This window comes from Stegostoma tigrinum, chromosome 8, assembly GCF_030684315.1.
Source record: "Stegostoma tigrinum isolate sSteTig4 chromosome 8, sSteTig4.hap1, whole genome shotgun sequence".
NCBI classification, from domain to species: domain Eukaryota; kingdom Metazoa; phylum Chordata; class Chondrichthyes; order Orectolobiformes; family Stegostomatidae; genus Stegostoma; species Stegostoma tigrinum.
In genome coordinates this window covers 17,460,997-17,481,043 of record NC_081361.1, presented here as the reverse complement: position 1 = coordinate 17,481,043, position 20,047 = coordinate 17,460,997, and the positions used below count along the sequence as shown (strand labels likewise).

At 48.6% G+C, this 20,047-nt stretch overlaps 1 protein-coding gene across 3 annotated transcripts in view; it reads left to right on the top strand.

Annotated features, from left to right (window-relative positions):
* LOC125456665 (acyl-CoA-binding domain-containing protein 6-like) overlaps window positions 1-20,047 on the top strand; it is a 190,556-nt gene that overhangs the window by 29,328 nt on the left and 141,181 nt on the right. For all 3 annotated transcript variants that reach the window (XM_048540016.2, XM_048540018.2, XM_048540017.2), the window contains exon 4: window positions 18,716-18,795. In XM_048540016.2, coding sequence (XP_048395973.1) covers window positions 18,716-18,795 — 80 coding nt within the window. The remainder of the gene's footprint in view (window positions 1-18,715; window positions 18,796-20,047) is intronic.

Below are 20,047 nucleotides of genomic sequence, written 5' to 3'. Positions count from 1 at the left end.
AATATTGAGTTTAATGGAATATTGAGGGGGTTTGGGGTAAGTGTGCTGCTCACAGATCTAGATTAAACTGAATAGGCAATTTTGAAAAATGAGAATTACTGTTGACTCAATATAAACATCAAGAGGCATGAATTGCAATCGCTCAAATAATGCTTTCATCCACAACCATTATGTGAAATGGCTGATCAAAATACAGTATTATTAATGTACTATGTTATTTAAATTGTATGTAAAAACATTCCTGGGAATGAATGAATGAATGAATATTATTTGCTGAATATATAGAGACAAATCATCCAACAATCCTCCCTTTGGACCTGCTGAGTTTTTAAAAATATATATTCACTCATAGGATATGTGTGTTATTGGTTAGACTAACATTTATTGCTTAAAAGGCTGATGATGCCTTCTTGAACTTTTGCAGTCCATTGGGGTAGGTGCAATCACAGTGCTGTTGGGAATGGAGTTCTAGGAGTTTGACTCAGGATCAGTGGTATAGTTCCAAGTCAGGATGGTGTCTGGCTTAAAGGACAGCACAACACAGGACCAGGCTCTTAGGCCCACCAAGACTATGTCAATGCATGATGCCTTTCTAAACTGAAGACCTTTTTGCCTTTACGCTGTCTGTATTCCTCTATTCTGTGCCTATTAATATATCTGTTAAGATGCCTCTTAAATATTGCTATTGTATCTGCCTCTACCACCACGTCTGGCAGCACATTACAGGCATTTGCCACTCTCCACGTAAAAACAAAAAAAAAACTGCTTTTCACATCTTCTTTAAATTTATCCCCTTTTATTTAATACCTTTGTCCCCTAGTCATTGATGTTTCTACCCTGGGAAAATTCCTGGAATTAAGAATATAATGATGATGATGAATCCATTGTCGATTGTCATGAAAAACCCATCTGGTTCACTAATATCCTTTTAGGGAAGAAAGCTGCCGTCCTTACTTGGTCTGGCCTGCATGTGACTCCAGACTGCAGCAATAGGCTATTAGAGATGGGCAGTAAATGCTGCCTAGCCAGCAATGCCGTCATCCTGTGAATAAATAAAGGAATAAAAAAGATTCTGATTATTTGTGCCTTCCATAATTTTGTGAACGTCTATCATGTCACCTTTCATCCAAGTGAAACAAATAAGTTTGTGTAATCTCTCCTTGCAGCTAATACCCTCCAAACCAGGCACATCCTGGCAAACAGTTCCTGTACCCTCTCCAAAGTCTCTACATCCTTCTGGCAGTGTGGCTCCTGAAATTGTGCACAATTTTCAAAATCTCACCTACCTAAAGTTCTATACAGCTGCAACATGACTTGCTAATTTTTATCCTTGATAACCCGACTGATGAATTCATAAATGTCATGTGCCTTTTTGGCCACAATATCCACTTCTGTTGCCACTTTCAGTTAACTGTGGACGTGTACGCCCAGATCCTCTGTATTTGATACTATCATGGGTTTTGCCATTTACTGCGCATTTCCCTCCTGCAATAGTTCTCCCAAAAGGCATCACCATGCATTTGCCCTTGGCGGGGAATTTGTAGGTGGTGGTGTTTCTACTCACTTGCTCCCCTTGTCTTTCTAAGTGGTGGTGGTTGCAGGTTTGGCAGGTGCTATTGAAGGATCCTTGGTTATTTCCAGCAAGTACACACTTTTGCCACTGTGCATGGTTGGTGGAGGGAGTAAATTTGGAAGGTGTTAGATGGGGTAATGGTCAAGCAGACTGCTTTTTCATGAAAAATGTCGAGTATTGTTAGAACTGCACTCATCTTGGCAATGTGACAGTATTCTATACACTCCTGACTTGTGCCTTTCAGATAGCAGTCAGGCACTAGGGAGACAAGGTGACTTACTTGCTGCAGAATTTCTAGCCTACGACCTGCTTTTATAGGCACAGTATTTAGATGGTAAATCCGGTTTCTAGTCATTGGTAACCTCAATTTTGGCAGCGGAGGACTCAGCCATGGTAATGACATTGAATGGTCATAGCCTGACATTTGAGTGCCCAAAAGGTACTTGATATGATGGATGTTGTCTAGGCCTTACTGCATCTGGACATGGATTATTTAATTATCTGTAGTTTCGTGAATGGTTTTGAACTTTGTACCATTATTAGCCAAACATTCTCACATCTGGCCTTTATGGTGGAAAGAATGGAATGGAAGGAAGCAGCTGATGACAATTGAGTCCAACGCTCCCGGCATGCGCAGCTGCTCTCACGTCTGGTTTTGGAAGTTGGAGCAGTGCATGTGACTCATAAACCTGCTCAACTAATAAGAAAATTAGAGAATGTTGGTTTGGTTTAGGACATTACCCTGAGAAACAATGGATTTTTGTCATGCAGTGGTCGTATTCCTACCTCTGGGCCAGAATGTTTGGTTGAAGTCTGCTGGAGACATGTTTCATAATGTAACTGAACGGGTTAATTAAAAATATCTACCTTGAGAAACTCTAATGATATCCTGTAACTAAAACGGTTGACCTCCACAGCCACAGCCATCTCCCTTTGGGCTGGTATGTCTCCAGCCAGTGGAGAGTTTTTGCCAGATTCCCCGTGAATCCAGTTTATCTAGGACTATTTGGTGCCATACTTTGTCTACATCAAACAAAGTCTCTTTTCCCTCATCTCTGGAATTCGACACTTTTGTTCAAGATTGTGATGAAGCCAGGAGCTGAGTAGCCTTATCAGAACTCAACTGACTGTCAGTGAGAACGTTATCGCTAAGCGAGTACCATGTGGTAACACTTACAGTGACCCATTGCATCACTATAATGACTGAGAGTAGGCTAATAGAGCCATAATGGGCTGAGTTGGATTTGCCTGTTTGTTGGCGGCATATAGCTGGACAATTTTCTACATTATTGTAGTTGTTGTGAAACACTTTAGCTGGGGCATAGCTAATTCTCAAGCATGTCTTCAGCATATTGTCAGAATGTTGTCAGGGCCTTTAACTTTTGCAGCATCCAGTGCATTAAGCTGTTTCTTGACATCTTTTGAATCAAATTGGATGAAGACTGACATCTGTGAAACAGAGGACCTTCTCAGGAGATCAGAATGGATCATCCACTCATCACTTCTGGCTGAAGATGATCGCAAATGCTTTACCCTTGTATTTTGCATTGAAATGCTGGGTTCCGTCTCCATTGAAGATGGGGATATTTGTGGAACCATCTCTTGGTTGTTTAATTGTTCAATACCATGAATGACTGGATGTCAGAAGTCTGCAGAGTTTCGATATCATCCATAGGATGCACAACCAATGTCTATCACTTGTTAGTTTGATTGTTTTGCAAGCATGTAATCTTGTGTTGTAGCTACATCAGGTTGACATCTCATTTTTAGGCATATTCAGTGCTTTTCTGGCATGCCTTCCAGCACCCTTTACTGAAGTGGCGTAGATCCCCTGACTTGATACTATTTTAGAGTGGGGGATATGGCAGTTTATGAAATAACTTGTGGTTGAATACAGTTCTGCTATAGATTGCCCATAAAACCAGTTTTTCAGCTGCTAGATCTCATCGAAGTCAATCTAGCACAGTGTTAGTGTCATATAACATTATGCAATGTATCCTCAATACAAAAATAAGACATTGTCTCCACAGGACTGTGCGGTAGCCATTCCTACCAGTAATGTCTTGGATAGGCATATTTGCAACAAGTTCATTAGTGAGGATGCAGCCAAGTAAGGTTTTTTCCTTTTGTTTGTTCTCTCATCATTTGTTGTGGATGTAGTCCAGCTGTTGAGTGGTTTAACTCAATGAGTAGTGGTGATACTGAGCTCCACCCAGAGTGCATTCTGTATCCTTGTAACCCTCAATACCTGCCCCAATTAGTGTTCATGCAGAAAAATATTTTTCTATCAGCTAAGGTATTGTTGAGAGGAATGGTAGGTGGAAATCAGAAAGAGATTTCCTTGCCAATATTTGACCAAATTTCAAAGGTTAAATCTTACAAATGACCAATGACTGCCATTCACCACCCTTTAAGTCAGCGGATATGAATTAAAATATTCAGATATTCAAATGATTTCTTTTATGACAGAGTATGAAAATTAATACAGTGCAGTGTGTTTGATGAACTCAATGTTCAGTCATCTTTATTTGAAATTAGATTTAGTTGTCATAAAATTGCGCACACAAATTATGTGCAAATAAATTGAAATTCCAGAACAAACAGAATTGTTGGGCTTTGTATAATTAGACAATTCAAAATAGTTACATAATAATCAGTGGGCCTGAAAAAGGAAGCTGTACTAGAACCTATGGCTTCTTGCCTGATTCTCCCACCCTATTCCATCTAATCTCTTCACATATCCTTCTATTCATTTCTTTCCCATGTCCGCATATAGCTTCTCCCTAAATGATTCTATGCAATTAACCTCAAACACTGGACCCAAAGCGTTAACTGCTTTCGAGTTTTGAGAAGATTTGTAGCTCAGGTTGAGGTTCTGGATGTGAGCTTGCTCGCTGAGCTGGAAGGTTAGATTTTAGACGTTTCGTCACCATTCTAGGTAGTATCATCAGTGAGCCTCCGACAAAGCGCTGGTGTTATGTCCTGCTTTCTGTTTATCTGTTTAGGTTTCCTTGGGTTGGTAATGTCATTTCCTGTTCTTTGGCTCCGAATCAATCTACTATCCTCTGAGAAAATGTGTTTGTTGATGGAGTTCCGGTTGGAATGCCATGCTTCGAGGAATTCTCGTGCGTGTCTCTGTTTGGCTTGTCCTAGGATGGATGTGATGTCCCAATCAAAGTGATGTCCTTCCTCATCTGTATGTAAGGATACCAGTGATAGTGGGTCATGTCGTTTTGTGGCTAGTTGATGTTCACGTATCCTGGTGGCTAGCTTTCTGCCTGTTTGTCCAATGTAGTGTTTGTCACAGTTCTTGCAAGGTATTTTGTAGATGATGTTCGTTTTGCTTGTTGTCTGTATAGGGTCCACTATCACTAGCATCCTTACATACAGATGAGGAAGGACACCATTTTGACTGGGACAACACATCCATCCTAGGTCAAGCCAAACAGAGACACACATGAGAATTCCTAGAAGCATGGCATTCCAACCGGAACTCCATCAACAAACACATTGATTTGGAGCCAGTCTACCATCCTCTGAGAAAAAGAAGAGGAAATGACATCACCAACCCAAGGAAACCTAAACAGATAAATAGAAAGCGGGACATAACACCAGCACTTTGTCGGAGGCTCACTGTTGATGTTACCTAGAATGGTGACAAAACATCTGGGAACAAACCGGCAAACTCAGTGAACTAGCTTACATCTCGAACACAATAAAGACCCACTCTCTTGTGGACCGAGAGGACGAGAGTGCTATCTTGGAGGTGAAAGGAGGACGTCGGGTTGGCTGTGCACCCTTGCGACCAGTGGATCTTAATGCTGGCTTCGGCCTAATGCTGGTTCAGGGGAGCAGCCAACCTGCAACGATGGCTGCGGCAAGTGCTCGTGCCCCAGGTCAGGGGGTCCGGAACACCATCCGCATTTCCATGAAGAAGGTGGATGAAGGTGCACCTGTGGACCGCACCTTCTTCGTGAAGAGGGTCCTGTTGGACTGTTGTGGGTTCGCTGCTGCGGACATTTACTGCCTGCAGGATTTCCCCAGAGGAGGTTTTTATGACGTGACCTTCAGGAGTGCCAAGCTTTGCGAGCGCTTCCTGGAGGTTTTAGAGGAGAAAAGAGGTGAGGGCCCCCTCTCTGTATTGACCGCTGTCCCACTGTTTGTGATGCCAGCACAGAGGAGCCGTATGGTGACTGTGCACATGTACAACCCGCATGTGCCAGCAGTTGATGTCCTGACCTTCCTCGGAAGGTATGTGAAGGTGGAAGGGGACCTAACTGACATCGTGGACCCCTTTGGCATCAGGACGAGTAAGCGGCAGGTCAAGGTGATGCTGAGGATGGGCGCAGACGGGGATGTCGCACACCCACCGTCCAGCTTCGCGATCGGCGGGAGCAGGGGCTACCTGACCTATGCAGGGCAACCTAAAATCTGCCATGCCTGTGGTAGGTCAGGTCACATGGTGGCCGACTGCAAAGCCACCATCTGCAGGAACTGCAGGGAGGAGGGACACCTTGCAAAGGATTGCCCACGAGAGAGAAGCTGCAACCTTTGCGGGGAATCGGGCCATTTCTATAGGGCATGCCCGCGGCGGGGTACCACCTACGCCCAGGTCGCCGGCAGGGGAAATGCGGGGCCAGCCCCCCCAGAGGAGAGGAAGGCACCAGGGCCCAGCAAGGACCCCACTAATGTGCACGAGGGCCAGGCCGTGCAGGAGGGCCCAGCCCTGCAGGATGGGCCCGAGGCCAGCAAAGCACCCCTGCAGGCTCCGACAACCCGGAGCCAATGGAGGCGGCGACAGGCAACCCAGGGGAGTGGACAACAGTCTGGAAAGCGAGGAGGAAGGTGCGTCGACGGGCCCAGGAACCGCAACCATCAGGCGGGAAGAGGCAGCTACAGGGGGGCTATAAGAGCTTCTCTGACGAGGAGGATTCGGAGAGGGCCCACCCGAAGCAGAAGTTAAAGGCCTCGAGGGGGAAGGAAAGCAGCACCCCGCTTCCAGGTGACGGGAGGCGTCCTGAGGCTCCCTCCGACACCCAGTCAAGTGCCGCTGGAGCACTGGAGGGCCCCCCGGAACTTCCAGGCGGGAAGGAGGAAACAGTGCGTCCACAGCCTGACCCGGAGCCGGACCCTCCTGCCTCCGCACCCCTGACGGGGGGGATGCCACCCGGAAGGCAGCACAGACGGTTTCCTGAGCCCGGAGAGCGTGCAGCAGTTAGCCCGGGCAATGGGCATGAAGGGACAGATGGAGGGGCTGGACCTTGGACTTGGGGAGGGTACTGCGGTCACTGCCCACAATGGGGGCACGAGTTGCGAGCATTAATGTGCGCAGCGTCAAGTCCACCGCAAGATGTGTGTCCACGTTGGCCTACCTGACTACCATCGAGGCGGACCTCCTGTTTCTGCAGGAGTGCGGGATACCGCACCTCAGCAGGTATGGGAAATGGTCCGGTGCCTGGACCTGTGGGCCTTTGATCTGGTCGTGGGGTAACGACTGTCGCTCCTTGGGCCTGGCTAATCTGCTGCGGGGGCGCGACTTCACCATCTCTCAAGTTCAGGAGGTGGGGTGGGGGGCGCCTCCTAGTGGCTGACATCACCTACAGGAATGCTTCCCTGAGGCTGATCAACGTATACGCCCCAGCGGTACGGAGTGAGCGGTTGGCCGTCCTGCAGCGGCTTCCACCCCTGCTGGCTACGTCCAGGCCGGTCATCCTAGGCGGAGACTTCAACTGCATCATCGATGCAGATGGAAGATCCGGCGTGGAGACAGCGGGTGGGGGGAGTCAACTGGACGTCACGTCCAGATTCCTGATGGGCATGGTGAAGGACGCCAAGCTGCTCAACGTCTTCAGCACCCCTGCAGACGGAGCGCAGCAGAGGTACACCTGGTCGCGGCCAGACGGGTCGATCCGCTCAAGGATAGACTTCCTGTTTGTGTCACGGACGTTCTCGGTCAGGTCCACCGGCGTCGAGCCGGTGTTCTTGTCTGACCACTGCCTCCTGCTGGCCGACTGTCACTTGCAGGACGACCAGCCGGCCGGCAAGGGGACGTGGAAGCTCAACACGACTCTGTTGCCCCCAGAGAACGTCGAGGAGCTTAAGAGGGAGTACGCCGGTTGGAGAACCGTGAAACCCCTCTTTGAGTCTCCAGGCGACTGGTGGGAGACGGTGAAGGAGAACATCAAGATGTTCTTTTGCCTTCTGAACACCCTTGAGGACAGAGAGAGGCGGGGAAAGCTGTCGCGACTCCAGAAAAGGGTGCAGAACCTGCTCCTTCTGCAGTTGATGGGGGTCGATGTCACGGAGGACCTCCGCGAGGTGAGGGCCAGCAAGCCTCGCTCTTCGCCGCGGAGGCCTCCAGGATAATCTTCCGGTTCAGGGTCCGCTCCGTGGAGCAGGACGAGATGTTCTCGCGTTTCTTCTTTCAGAAGGTGCACAAAGAGAGCTCTGTGATTAGCCGGCTGAAGGAGGACGACGGCTCGGTGACGTCGTCTCGGCCCGACGTTTTGAGGATCAGCAGATCCTTCTATGCCGGACTGTACGACACGAAGCCCACGGACAGCACGGCCTCCAAGTCGTTCCTGTCGTCTATCACGGAGGTCTTAGACAACGGCACGAGGGAGTGGCTGGACCGGCCGATATCCCTGGACAAGCTGGCCAGAACCCTCAAGTCCTTGCAGAGGAATAGGACTCCCGGAAGCGACGGCTTACCGGTCGAGCTGTATTCTGCTCTGTGGGGCCTAGTCGGCCAGGACCTGCTGGAGGTGTACGATAGTGCGCTTCGGACAGGGGAAATGTGCAAGTCCATGAGGAAGGGCATCATCACCCTTATTTACAAGAGGAAGGGGGAGAGGGAAGAAATTAAGAATTGGCGTCCCATTTCACTTTTGAACGTGGACTACAAAATCCTGGCCAAGGTCATAGCCAACCGGGTCAGGTCTGTCCTGGAGTCAGTGATTCACCTTGACCAAACCTGTGCTGTGCCGGGCAGGAAGATCGCTGAGAGCCTCGCGCTCATCAGGGATGCGATCGCCTACGTACAGGACAGGCGGGTGGACACCTGCCTCGTCAGCCTGGACCAGGAGAAGGCCTTCGACAGGGTCTGTCATGCTTACATGAGGGACGTCCGCTCCAAATTGGGGTTCGGGGAGTGCATCCGCAATTGGATCCGGCTGCTCTACGCCAACATCGTTAGCGCAGTCTCGATCAACGGGTGGGAATCAGACAGTTTTCCTGTTAGATCTGGAGTCAGGCAGGGCTGCCCACTCTCTCCTGCCTTGTTCGTGTGCTGTGTGGAGCCCTTCGCCGCCTCCATCAGGAAGGACGTGAGCCTGAAGGGCGTGACTATCCCAGGCAGCAGAGGCCTTCAGGTCAAGACCTCCCTGTACATGGACGATGTCGCCGTCTTCTGCACCGATCGTCGGTCGGTGAGTAAGCTGTTGGGCATCTGCGGCCAGTTTGAACTGGCCTCGGGTGCCAAAGTCAATAGGGGTAAGAGCGAGGTCATGTTCTTCGGGAACTGGGACGACCGCTCCTTCATCCCCTTCACCGTCAGGACAGACTACCTGAAGGTGCTGGGTGTTTGGTTTGGTGGAGCTGGGGCATGCACTAAGACTTGGGAGGAGCGTATCGCCAAATTGAAGCAGAAGCTGGGCAGGTGGACGCTCCGTTTCCCCTCCATCGCGGGTAAGAACCTGGTTGTCAGGTGCGAGGGGCTTTCGGTACTGTTGTATGTGGCGCAGGCCTGGCCTATTACCTGGACCTGCACCGCTGCGGTCACCCGGGCCATCTCCCACTTCATTTGGGGGTCGAGGATGGACCGGGCCCACAGAGACACCATGTACACAGACCTGGGAAATGGGGGAAAGGGCGTACCGAACGCCACCCTCGCCCTGACGGCTACCTTTGTGTGCGGCTGCATCAAGCTGTGCGTAGATCCTCAGTATGCAAACACCAAGTGTCACTACTTACTGAGGTTCTACCTGTCCCCGGTGTTGCGAAGGATGGGCCTGGCCTCCTTGCCGCGGAACGCTCTGAGTAGTTGGACCGTTCCGTACCACTTGTCCTTCGTGGAGAAATTTTTGAAAGGAAACACCTTTGACCACAAGGCCGTCAGGCAGTGGTCAGCACGTAGTATCCTCGAGACTCTTTGGGAAAAGGAGAGGGTGGATCCCGTCGTGTGGTTCCCCACGCAGACTGCCAAAGTCGTTTGGCAGAATGCCTCATCGCCAGAACTTTCAAACAAGCACAAGGACATTGCTTGGCTGGCGGTGAGAGGGGCTCTGCCAGTGAGATCCTTTATGCATGCCCGAAATCTCTGCACCACTGCACGCTGCCCTCGAGGTGGCTGCGGTTGGGACGAGACTGTCGATCACCTCCTTGTGGAGTGTACCTATGCGCAGGAGGTCTGGAGGGGGATGCAGTGGTATTTGTCGAGGTTCCTCCCGAGCAGCTCCGTGACGCGGGACTCCGTGCTCTACGGGCTGTTTCCGGGGACGCACACCGAGACCAACATCAACTGAGCCTGGAGGACCATCAATGCGGTGAAAGACGCTCTTTGGTCTGCCCGCAACTTGCTGGTCTGCCAGCTGAAAGAACTGACCCCGACCGAGTGTTGTAGACTGGCGCACTCCAAGGTCCAGGGCTACGTGCTGAGAGACGCACTAAAGCTTGGGGCAGCCACCGCCAAGGCGCAGTGGGGAAAGACCACTGTATGAGCCCCCTCATCCAGAAAAGGGAAAAGAATCCTATCTGGTAACTGGGCCCAGCTGGCGCCTTCCCCAACTGGTCAGGGGGCCAACTGGGACTGTGCGGGGTGACGGCTGCCGGGGCGGTTTCTTTGCTTTGTTTTTTTTTCTCTGTTTCGTTTTTTTCCTTTAGTTGGTGTACGTACCCCCGGGTAACCCGGAGTGGCTTGCATGACTGGGTAGGTGTATAAATGTTTTATTTTTTGTACATACTTTATTCATAGAATATTTTTTCAAATAAAAAAAAGTGACGAAACGTCTGGGAACGGACCTTCCCGCTCAGTGAACCAGCTTACATCCGGAACAAAATAAAGACCCACTCTTTTGTGGACCGAGAAGAGGAGAGCGCGACTGTGTTGGAGGTGGAAGGAAGACGTCGGGTTGGCTGTGCACCCTTGCAACCGGTGGATCTTAATGCTGGCTTTGGCCTAACACTGGTTCAGGGGAGCAGCCAACATGCAACGATGGCTGCGGCGAATGCTCGTACCCCAGGTCAGGGGGTCCGGAACACCATCCGCATTTCCGTGATGAAGGTGGATGAAGGTGCACCTGTGGACCGCACCTTCTTCATTAAGAGAGTCCCGTTGGACTGTTGTGGGTTCGCTGCTGCAGACATTTACTGCCTGCAGGATTTCCCTGGAGGAGGCTTCTATGATGTAACCTTCAGGAGTGCCAAGCTTTGCGAGCGCTTCCTGGAGGTTTTCAAGGAGAAAGGAGGTGAGGGCCCCCTCTCTGTATTGACCGCTGTCCTGCTGTTTGTGATGCCGGTGCAGAGGAGCCGTATGGTGACTGAACACATGTACAACCCGCATGTGCCAGCAGTTGATGTCCTGACCTTCCTTGGAAGGCACGTGAAGGTGGAAGGGGACCTAATCAACATCAAGGACCCCTTCGGGATCTGGACCAGTAAGAGGCAGGTTAAGGTGACGCTGCGGACGGGAACATCGTACACCCACCGTCCAGCTTCGCGATCGGCGGGAGTAAGGGCTATGCAGGGCAACCTAACGTCTGCCATGCCTGTGGTAGGTCAGGTCACATGGTGGCCGACTGCAAAGCCACCATCTGCAGGAACTGCAGGGAGGAGGGACACCTTGCAAAGGATTGCCCACAAGAAAAAAGCTGCAACCTTTTGCGGGGAAGCGGGCCACCTCTATAGGGCATATCCGCGGCGGGGGACCACTTACGCCCAGGTTGCCAGCAGGGGCAATGCGGGGCAAGCCCCCCCCGCCCCCGGAAGAGAGGAAGGCACCAGGGCCCTGCAAGGACCTCCCTAATGTGCAGGAGGGCCATGTCGTGCGGGAGGGCTCAGCCCCGCAAGACGGACCCGAGGCCAGCAAAGTGCCCCTGCAGGCTCCACGCCCCCCCCCCCCCCCCCACCTCCACCCTGACAACCCGGAGTCGATGGAGGAGGCGACAGGTGACCCAGGGGAGTGGACGATGGTCCGGAAAGCGAGGGAGGAAGGTGCGCCGGTGGGCCCAGGCACCGCATCCATCAGCTGGGAAGAGGCAGCTACAGGGAGGCTTTTAGAGCTCCTCTGACAAGGGAGATTCGGAGGAGGCCCGCCCAGAGCAGAAGCTAAAGATCTCAAGGGAGAAGGAAAGCAGCACCCTGTTCCCAGGTGATGGGAGGCGTCCTGAGGCTCCCTCCGACACCCGGCCATGCGCCGCTGGGGCCCTGGAGGGCCCCCCCGGAACTTTCAGGCAGGAAGGAGGAAACAGCGTGTCCCCAGCCTGACCCAGGGCCGGACTCTCCTGCCTCAGTACCCCCGACGGGGGAATGCCACCCGGAAGGCAGCACGGACGGTTTCCTGAGCCCGGAGAGCGTCCTGCAGTTAGCCCGGGCAATGGGCATGAAGGGACAGATGGAGGGGCTGGACCTTGGACTTGGGGAGGGTACTGCGGTCACTGCCCACAATGGGGGCACGAGTTGCGAGCATTAATGTGCGCAGCGTCAAGTCCACCGCAAGATGTGTGTCCACGTTGGCCTACCTGACCACCGTTAAGGCGGACCTCCTGTTTCCGCAGGAGTGCGGGATACCGCACCTCAGCAGGTATGGGAAATGGTCCGGTGCCTGGACCTGTGGGCCTTTGATCTGGTCGTGGGGTAACGACTGTCGCTCCTTGGGCCTGGCTAATCTGCTGCGGGGGCGCAACTTCACCGCCTCTCAAGTTCAGGAGGTGGTGGGTGGGCACCTCCTAGTGGCTGATGTTACCTACAGGAACGCTCCCCTGAGGCTGATCAATGTGTACGCCCCAGCGGTACGGAGTGAGCGGTTGGCCGTCCTGCAGCGGCTTCCAACCCTGCTGGCGACGTCCAGGCCGGTCAACCTAGGCGGAGACTTCAACTGCATCATCGATGCAGATGGAAGATCCGGCATGGGGACAGCGGGTGGGGGGAGTCAACTGGACGTCACGTCCAGATTCCTGATGGGCACAGTGAATGTCGCCAAGCTCTTCGACGTCTTCAGCACCCCTGCAGACGGAGCGCAGCGGAGATACACCTGGTCACGGCCAGACGGGTCGGTCCGCTCAAGGATAGACTTCCTGTTTGTGTCACGGACGTTCTCGGTCAGGTCCACCGGCGTCGAGCCGGTGTTCTTCTCTGACCACTGCCTCCTGCTGGCCGATTGTCACTTACAGGACGATCATCAGGCAGGCAAGGGGACGTGGAAGCTCAAGACGACTCTGTTGATCCCAGAGAACATCGAGGAGCTTAAGAGGGAGTATGCTGTTTGGAGAACCGTGAAACCCCTCTTTGAAGCCCACGGACAGCATGGCCTCCAAGTCGCTCCTGTCGTCTATCACGGAGGTCTTAGACGACGGCACGAGGGAGTGGCTGGACCGGCCGATATCCCTGGATGAGCTGACCAGAGCCCTCAAGTCCTTGGAGAGGAATAAGACTCCCGGGAGCGATGGCTTACCAGTCGAGCTGTATTCCGCTCGGTGGGATCTGGTCGGCCAGGACCTGCTGGAGGTGTACGATAGTGCGCTTTGGGCAGGGGAAATGTGCAAGTCCATGAGGAAGGGCATCATCACCCTCATTTACAAGAGGAAGGGGGAGAGGGAAGAAATTAAGAATTGGCGTCCCATTTCACCATTGAACGTGGACTACAAAATCCTGGCCAAGGTCATGGCCAACTGGGTCAGGTCTGTCCTGGAGTCGGTGATTCGCCCTTTCCAAACCTGTGCTGTGCCGGGCTGGAAGATCGCTGAGAGCCTCGCGCTCATCAGGGATACGATTGCCTACGTGCAGGACAGGCGGGTGGACACCTGCCTCGACAGCCTGGACTAGGAGAAGGCCTTTGACAGGGTCCTTAATGCTTACATGAGGGTCGTCCTCTCCAAATTGGGGTTCGGGGAGGGCATCCGCAATTGGATCTGGCTGCTCTGCACCAACATCGTTAGGGCAGTCTCGATCAACGGGTGGGAATCGGACCGTTTTACCGTCAGATCTGGAGTCAGGCAGGGCTGCCCGCTCTCTCCTGCCTTGTTCGTGTGCTGTGCGGAGCCCTTTGCCGCATCCATCAGGAAAGATGTGAGCCTGAAGGGCATGACTATCCCACGCAGCGGAGGCCTTGAGGTCTAGACCTCCCTGTACATGGACGATGTCGCCATCTTCTGCACCGATCGTCGGTCGGTGAATAGGCTGTTGGACATCTGCGGCCAGTTTGCACTGGCCTCGGGTGCCAAAGTCAATAGGGGTAAGAGCGAGGTCATGTTCTTCGGTAACTGGGACAACCGCTCCTTCATCCCCTTCACCGTCAGGACAGACTACCTGAAGGTGCTGGGTGTTTGGTTCGGTGGAGCTGGGGTGTGCACTGAGACTTGGGAGGAGCATATCACCAAACTGAAGCAGAAGCTGGGCAGGTGGACGCTCCGGTCCCCCTCCATCGCGGGTAAGAACCTGGTTGTCAGGTGCAAGGGGCTTTCGGTAGTGTTGTATGTGGCACACGCCTGGCCTATTCCCTGGACCTGTGCCGCTGCGGTCACCCGGGCCATCTTCCACTTCATTTGGGGGTCGAGGATGGACCAGGTCTGCAGGGACACCATGTACAAAGACCTGGAAAATGGGGGAAAGGGCGTACCGAACGCCACCCTTGCCCTGACGGCTACCTTTGTGTGCGGCTGCATCAAGCTGTGCTTAGATCCTCAGTACGCAAACACCAAGTGTCACTACTTACTGAGGTTCTACCTGTCCCCGGTGTTGCGAAGGATGGGCCTGGCCTCATTGCCGCGGAACGCTCCAAGTACCTGGACCGTCCCGTACCACTTGTCCTTCGTGGAGAAATTTTTGAAGGGAAACACCTTTGACCACAAGGCCGTCAGGCAGTGGTCAGCACGTAGTATCCTCGAGACCCTTCGGGAAAAGGAGAGGGTGGATCCTCTTGTGTGGTTCCCCATGCAGACTGCCAAAGTCGTTTGGCAGAATGCCTCATCGCCAGAACTTTCAAACAAGCACAAGGACATTGCTTGGCTGGCGGTGAGAGGGGCACTGCCAGTGAGATCCTTCATGCATGCCCGGAATCTCTGCGCCGCTGCACGCTGCCCTCGAGGCGGATGCGGGGGGGACGAGACTGTCGATCACCTCCTTGTGGAGTGTGCTTATGCACAGGAGGTCTGGAGGGGGGTGCAGTGGTACTTGTCGAGGTTCGTCCCAAGCAGCTCCGTGCCGCGGGACTCCGTGCTCTACGGGCTGTTTCCCGGGACGCACATGGAGACCAACATCAACTGCGCGTGGAGGACCATCAGTGCGGTGAACGACCCTCTTTGGTCTGCCCGCAACTTGCTGGTCTGCCAGCTGAATGAACTGACCCCGACCGAGTGTTGCAGACTGGCGCACTCCAAGGTCCAGGACTACGTGCTGAGGGACACGCTGAAGCCTGGGGCAGCTGCCGCCAAGGCGCGGTGGGAAAAAACCACCATATGAAACCCCTCGTCCAGAATAGAAAAAAGGGCCCTATCTGGTAACTGGGCCCAGCTGGCGCCTTCCCCAACTGGTCAGGGGGCCAACGGGGACTGTGCGGGGAGACGACTGCCAGGGTATTTTCTTTGCTTTGTTTTTTTTTTCTTTTTTTTTCCTTTAGTTGGTGTACGTACCCCCTGGGTAACCCGGAGCGGCTTGTGTGACTGGGTAGGTGTATAAATATATTTTATTTTTTGTACATCTGATGAATAAAGTATATTTTTTCAAATAAAAAAAAGTGACGAAACGTCTGAAAACGAACCTTCCAGCTCAGCGAGCAAACTCACATCCAGTTAACTGCTTTCTCACCACTGTTGATGCCAGACTTGCTAAGTTTCTCTAACAATGTCTGTTTTTGTTCTGCATTCGTATCATTTTGTGACACAAGACATTTCTCCTCTGTTCCTATTTCAATTTATCGGTGTCAGTCTTGTATTTCTCACCTCTAGTTTTGGATTTGCTTTCAATCTTTCTTTAGTGATAGCAATTAATATTCCCTCATGTTTTGTTGTGAGGTAAGGAGCCTCAGAAAATGACAATACTTAGCTGTGCTTTGTACTTGAATGAATTTACCACCTACTCCACCACCAAGATTTAAGCAAGTTTGAATAGTGACTTATCATATTGATTGTGACAGCCATTTTATTCCCATCAAAGTCCCACAAGTGGCAGTTATAAAATGGATAGTCACCTCTGTTTCTGATTATTGTGGCTAAGAATACAATTAAAAAGTTAATGGAGATTGACATTTTGGGAAGGTATTTTAAAACTTAACAATCCATAAAACTCAAGTGGCTGTGAAAGTTTGCTTGTACAATGGAACAAACCAAAATCATACCAGAACATCATTATTCTTTCACTGAGTTGCTAATTTTCTGTGTTTTAATGAAATGTTTCTTTGGCACTATTCCCTTTACTCCTCAACCAAACTTTGAATAAGAGGATAACTAACTGACAAATGGAAGTCGAAAACATTTAGAGCAACCTTGCATTTTGAGATTCCACTGTTTGCGGGCCCATACATTGAGTGGGCCTCAACACTCCAAATGTCCTCAATAAAACCCTCCAGGTGACTAGATTCTTAATTGCTTTTTTTTAAAATCTGCTTCTTTGTAAGCTTCTGATCACTTCAAGATTTCGATTTCTTGCCAGCCTGAACTTCTACTCCTGCTTCCACTTTGAATGTTTTCACTGAAGGGCTTGGCAGAATTATCTGTTCTTTTTGTACTCTGCATTTCCAGATGAAGAAAGTGGGATCTACATGTGTATTTGCCAGCTTTATTTCATCATACTTTTTAAGCCTGGTGTTCAGTGGGAAATGCATACAAATCATGCAGAACTGTCAGCATGTCCATTGTTAGATGTTGCCGACTTGTTGGACTGTATAACTGTGACCTCCTGATGAAACTTTGTAAACCTAGAAATTTCACTCCATCCTACAGAGCACATGACAGTGTAGGACCAGGAAAAAAGAATGCAGCTGATGTATAAAAGTTAACCATAGAGAATAATTGATTCCTTTTGTTCTTATTGAAAACATAGCCATGCAAACTGATTCTGACAGGCGAATAGTAGTTACCTGTTACTGCATTATGTCGTTTTTACTGCTGTACATCTGGACAGTCACTAGAGCTCTGCAATCTGATTGCCTTCGTTTTAGAGGTAGGTTGGTTTATTTCACTGTATTTGAATTTTACTTTCATGAGAATATTCTTTTGAAAGTGTCTTTTTCTTTCTAATACGTGAGACATTGTCAGTTTGCTTTTTCAGATGTTTGTTTTTTCCATAGTATGGGCGATCGGCACAGTTCTACATTCAAAAATTTCAAATAGAAAACGTTATTTTAAGGCAATCTCGTATTTCCAATTTCTACTAGTTGTGGTTTCATGCATTCTTCAGGGGGAATGAATGTGCCATAGGTTCCAGAATTCCCTAAATACACTGGGATGACTTGATTTCAATCACTTCTTAAAATCTACTTCTTTGTAAGCTTCTGATCATCTGTCTTGGTTCTTTCCTTGAATTGCATGTATCATTGGTTATGTGCCAAAAATACTTGATAATGTTTTTCCATTTCAAACCACTACAGCTGATCCATACCTGCCTCTTTCAAAATGACTAAACCTGTTTTTTGTCTCTGACTAAATATAAACTTTCTTCAAAAATAAACTATTCTGTTTTCTAATGTGTTTCCGAGACACTAGAAAGAATTTCTAGAACATTATTCCACGTCAGCAGCCAGTGGGCAGTGTGATATTCTAAAGTTTGATAAACAAATAAATGCAGGCTAAACTGGTTTTATTAGGGAACTTTCCAAATGATTCACAGAGATGCAGACTGTTCCTCTATTTATCCCTGTGTTTTTGGTTGCTTAATGTTGTAGTCTGCTTGACTGTGTATCCAGTTTATTTCCTCCTTTTCCCTCTACTAAATTTCCTTGCTGTTTTTTCTACCATTGCTCCTTTTTCTTCTGTACTTTTGTCTGTTCGTCCCATTTTCTCATCATATTGCAAACTGTAGGTATTGAAGTTTTTCCTTTCAACCCATTTTAGTTGTTCTGCTGGATCTAGTAATGGTCAAGTGGTACTCTTCTTTATGAAGAAAAGCTCAGCAGCAACATATGTGATGAAATGAACAAGACTAGGGAGTTGAAGCACAGGCAGTGAGAAAGGTGCATCAAGTGCTGTAAACGTACTGGTTCTATGTATTAGCACAGCAGTATTGTGAAAGGGCATCTTCAGACAGATAGCTGAAACATTAATTTCAGGGAATAATAAAGGCAGTCTTTCACCTGAGAAATATTTACATGCCCCGGTTTGGTTTTACATTTCACATTTACGCTGTAATTCTTACATAAGACATTGTTGATTCATCAGAGAGGCTGCAATTTTGTAACTGTAGGTGGAGCAAAGGTGTAGGAAAAGAAATTTAATTTTATCGCTCATTTGAAACGGTTTGATTCTCATTGTAAGGCTTAAATATCCTGTAATTTTTTTGTATGTTACTTACCAGCTTTGTATTTGCAATGTCGTTGTTGTTAAATGAAAACTGAATCCTCTTTGATAAATGAATGACTTTTCAGTTGTTCAAAATTCAACTAAAAATGACTTATCAACTAATATTTCCATATAATAATTTGAACATCTTTGAGAAAATGGATATCTCCTTTCTTAATAAGCATTTTTTTCTTTGTGAAGTGTTAGTTTAGTGTAGCTTGAAGATTTTTGCAATTTGCCAAATGAAGAAGTTGATAGGTTTGCAATAAATGTATTATTGTTATTTCAAAAAAAAAACAAATAGTGTGAGCTTCACAAGAATGTTAGTTGAAAGAAACTGGAACATGACAGTAAATGGAAATGTCGATTTTTCTGTAAATTTGCTGATAAATTTATAGTTATTGAGTTTGTTCTAATCCATCTGATTATGTTTCAGGATTCGGTGAAGGAATCTGATCAGAAATTACGGTTTGGTGGCCCTGTAGTCAGCAGCCTTTATCAAGAGGAGATGATCAGGTAATCTGATTAAACATTGTCACACTTGACCATGGTCACACATTCTTTTGTGGGAGAAGATTGTCATTGACTTGTCTGTAGTTAATTACAAAAAATGATGTTTAATTTATATATATACAAGAAGAAAAGCTTGTACTCGTGTAATACATTTTTTCATTAAGGTGCGCCACATTCTAATATTACTGCTGAATATTTAGTCAGACATGCATTTGTTTCACTAGATTATGCAATTGTATTCTGCAAATATTCTGAGTTTAATTTGTTTCTCGCGTTAACCGACTTAATTCTTGAATAAGCAGCTTATTCCTTGAAATGTCTGTATTTCATAATTATATAATAGTATTTAGTGCAGCCTGTGCTGCTTTTGTGCGGTGCTCCAAATTTAGGGCCATGCATTTAATTAGTAAGCTACATCTTAGTAACTGCAAAATTCGCAGTGGTGTATAATGAATCCTTAGAAGAATATTCCCCAGTATTCCTATTTGTCATAAAGCAGGAAATGTAAGTGGGTCTCTCAGAGATTACCTGGAGTCCACTTTGGAAGTAGTGCTGGCTTACTCAGCTTCATGAAAGCGTAAATGATTAAAGGCTGTTGAATTTCTTCCATTGCTCATTCTTTTGACCTTTGTGACCTGCTGTGCTGTGACATCATGTTTGATGTTGAGTTGGAGATAAAATCAATGACAAGAAGAAAAAATAAAGTCAATTCAACATCACTTTGGTGTAATTCTAAATCCCATATCATTTTAAACTAGATAGACTTTTTAACTACCTTTCATTCCTTTGGGCATGCACGCCTTGATAAGTCTTACTAATTTAGGTGATTAAAAACAATGAGGTCATGCAGTGTTTATCCTTCAGTGATTTGCTGATTCCCTCTCTCCACATTTTTTCATGAAACTTTCCTGATTGATGTCTCAATATTTTCTCTCAATGAAACTTCATATTAATGCTAGCGAAATTTAATGTCAAAATGAATGACTCCATTCTGAAATGAAACCAACAATGTGCTAAACTCATCATGAAGGTTAATGAGGAGAATCATGCCTCCTTTTCAGGGATTTCTTGGTGATGATATTTTTGATATGATCTGGATATAGGATTTTCAAAATTAAATTTCTTGCTGTCTTTTACTCCTCAAATGCCAGGATTGACTTTGCAGTAGGTATATGGAAATTTATGGGTGGGATTTTTTTTTGCAATATTTTGCACAACATTCCAGTAGCCTTGACTAGCTGTTAAGACTTCTGAC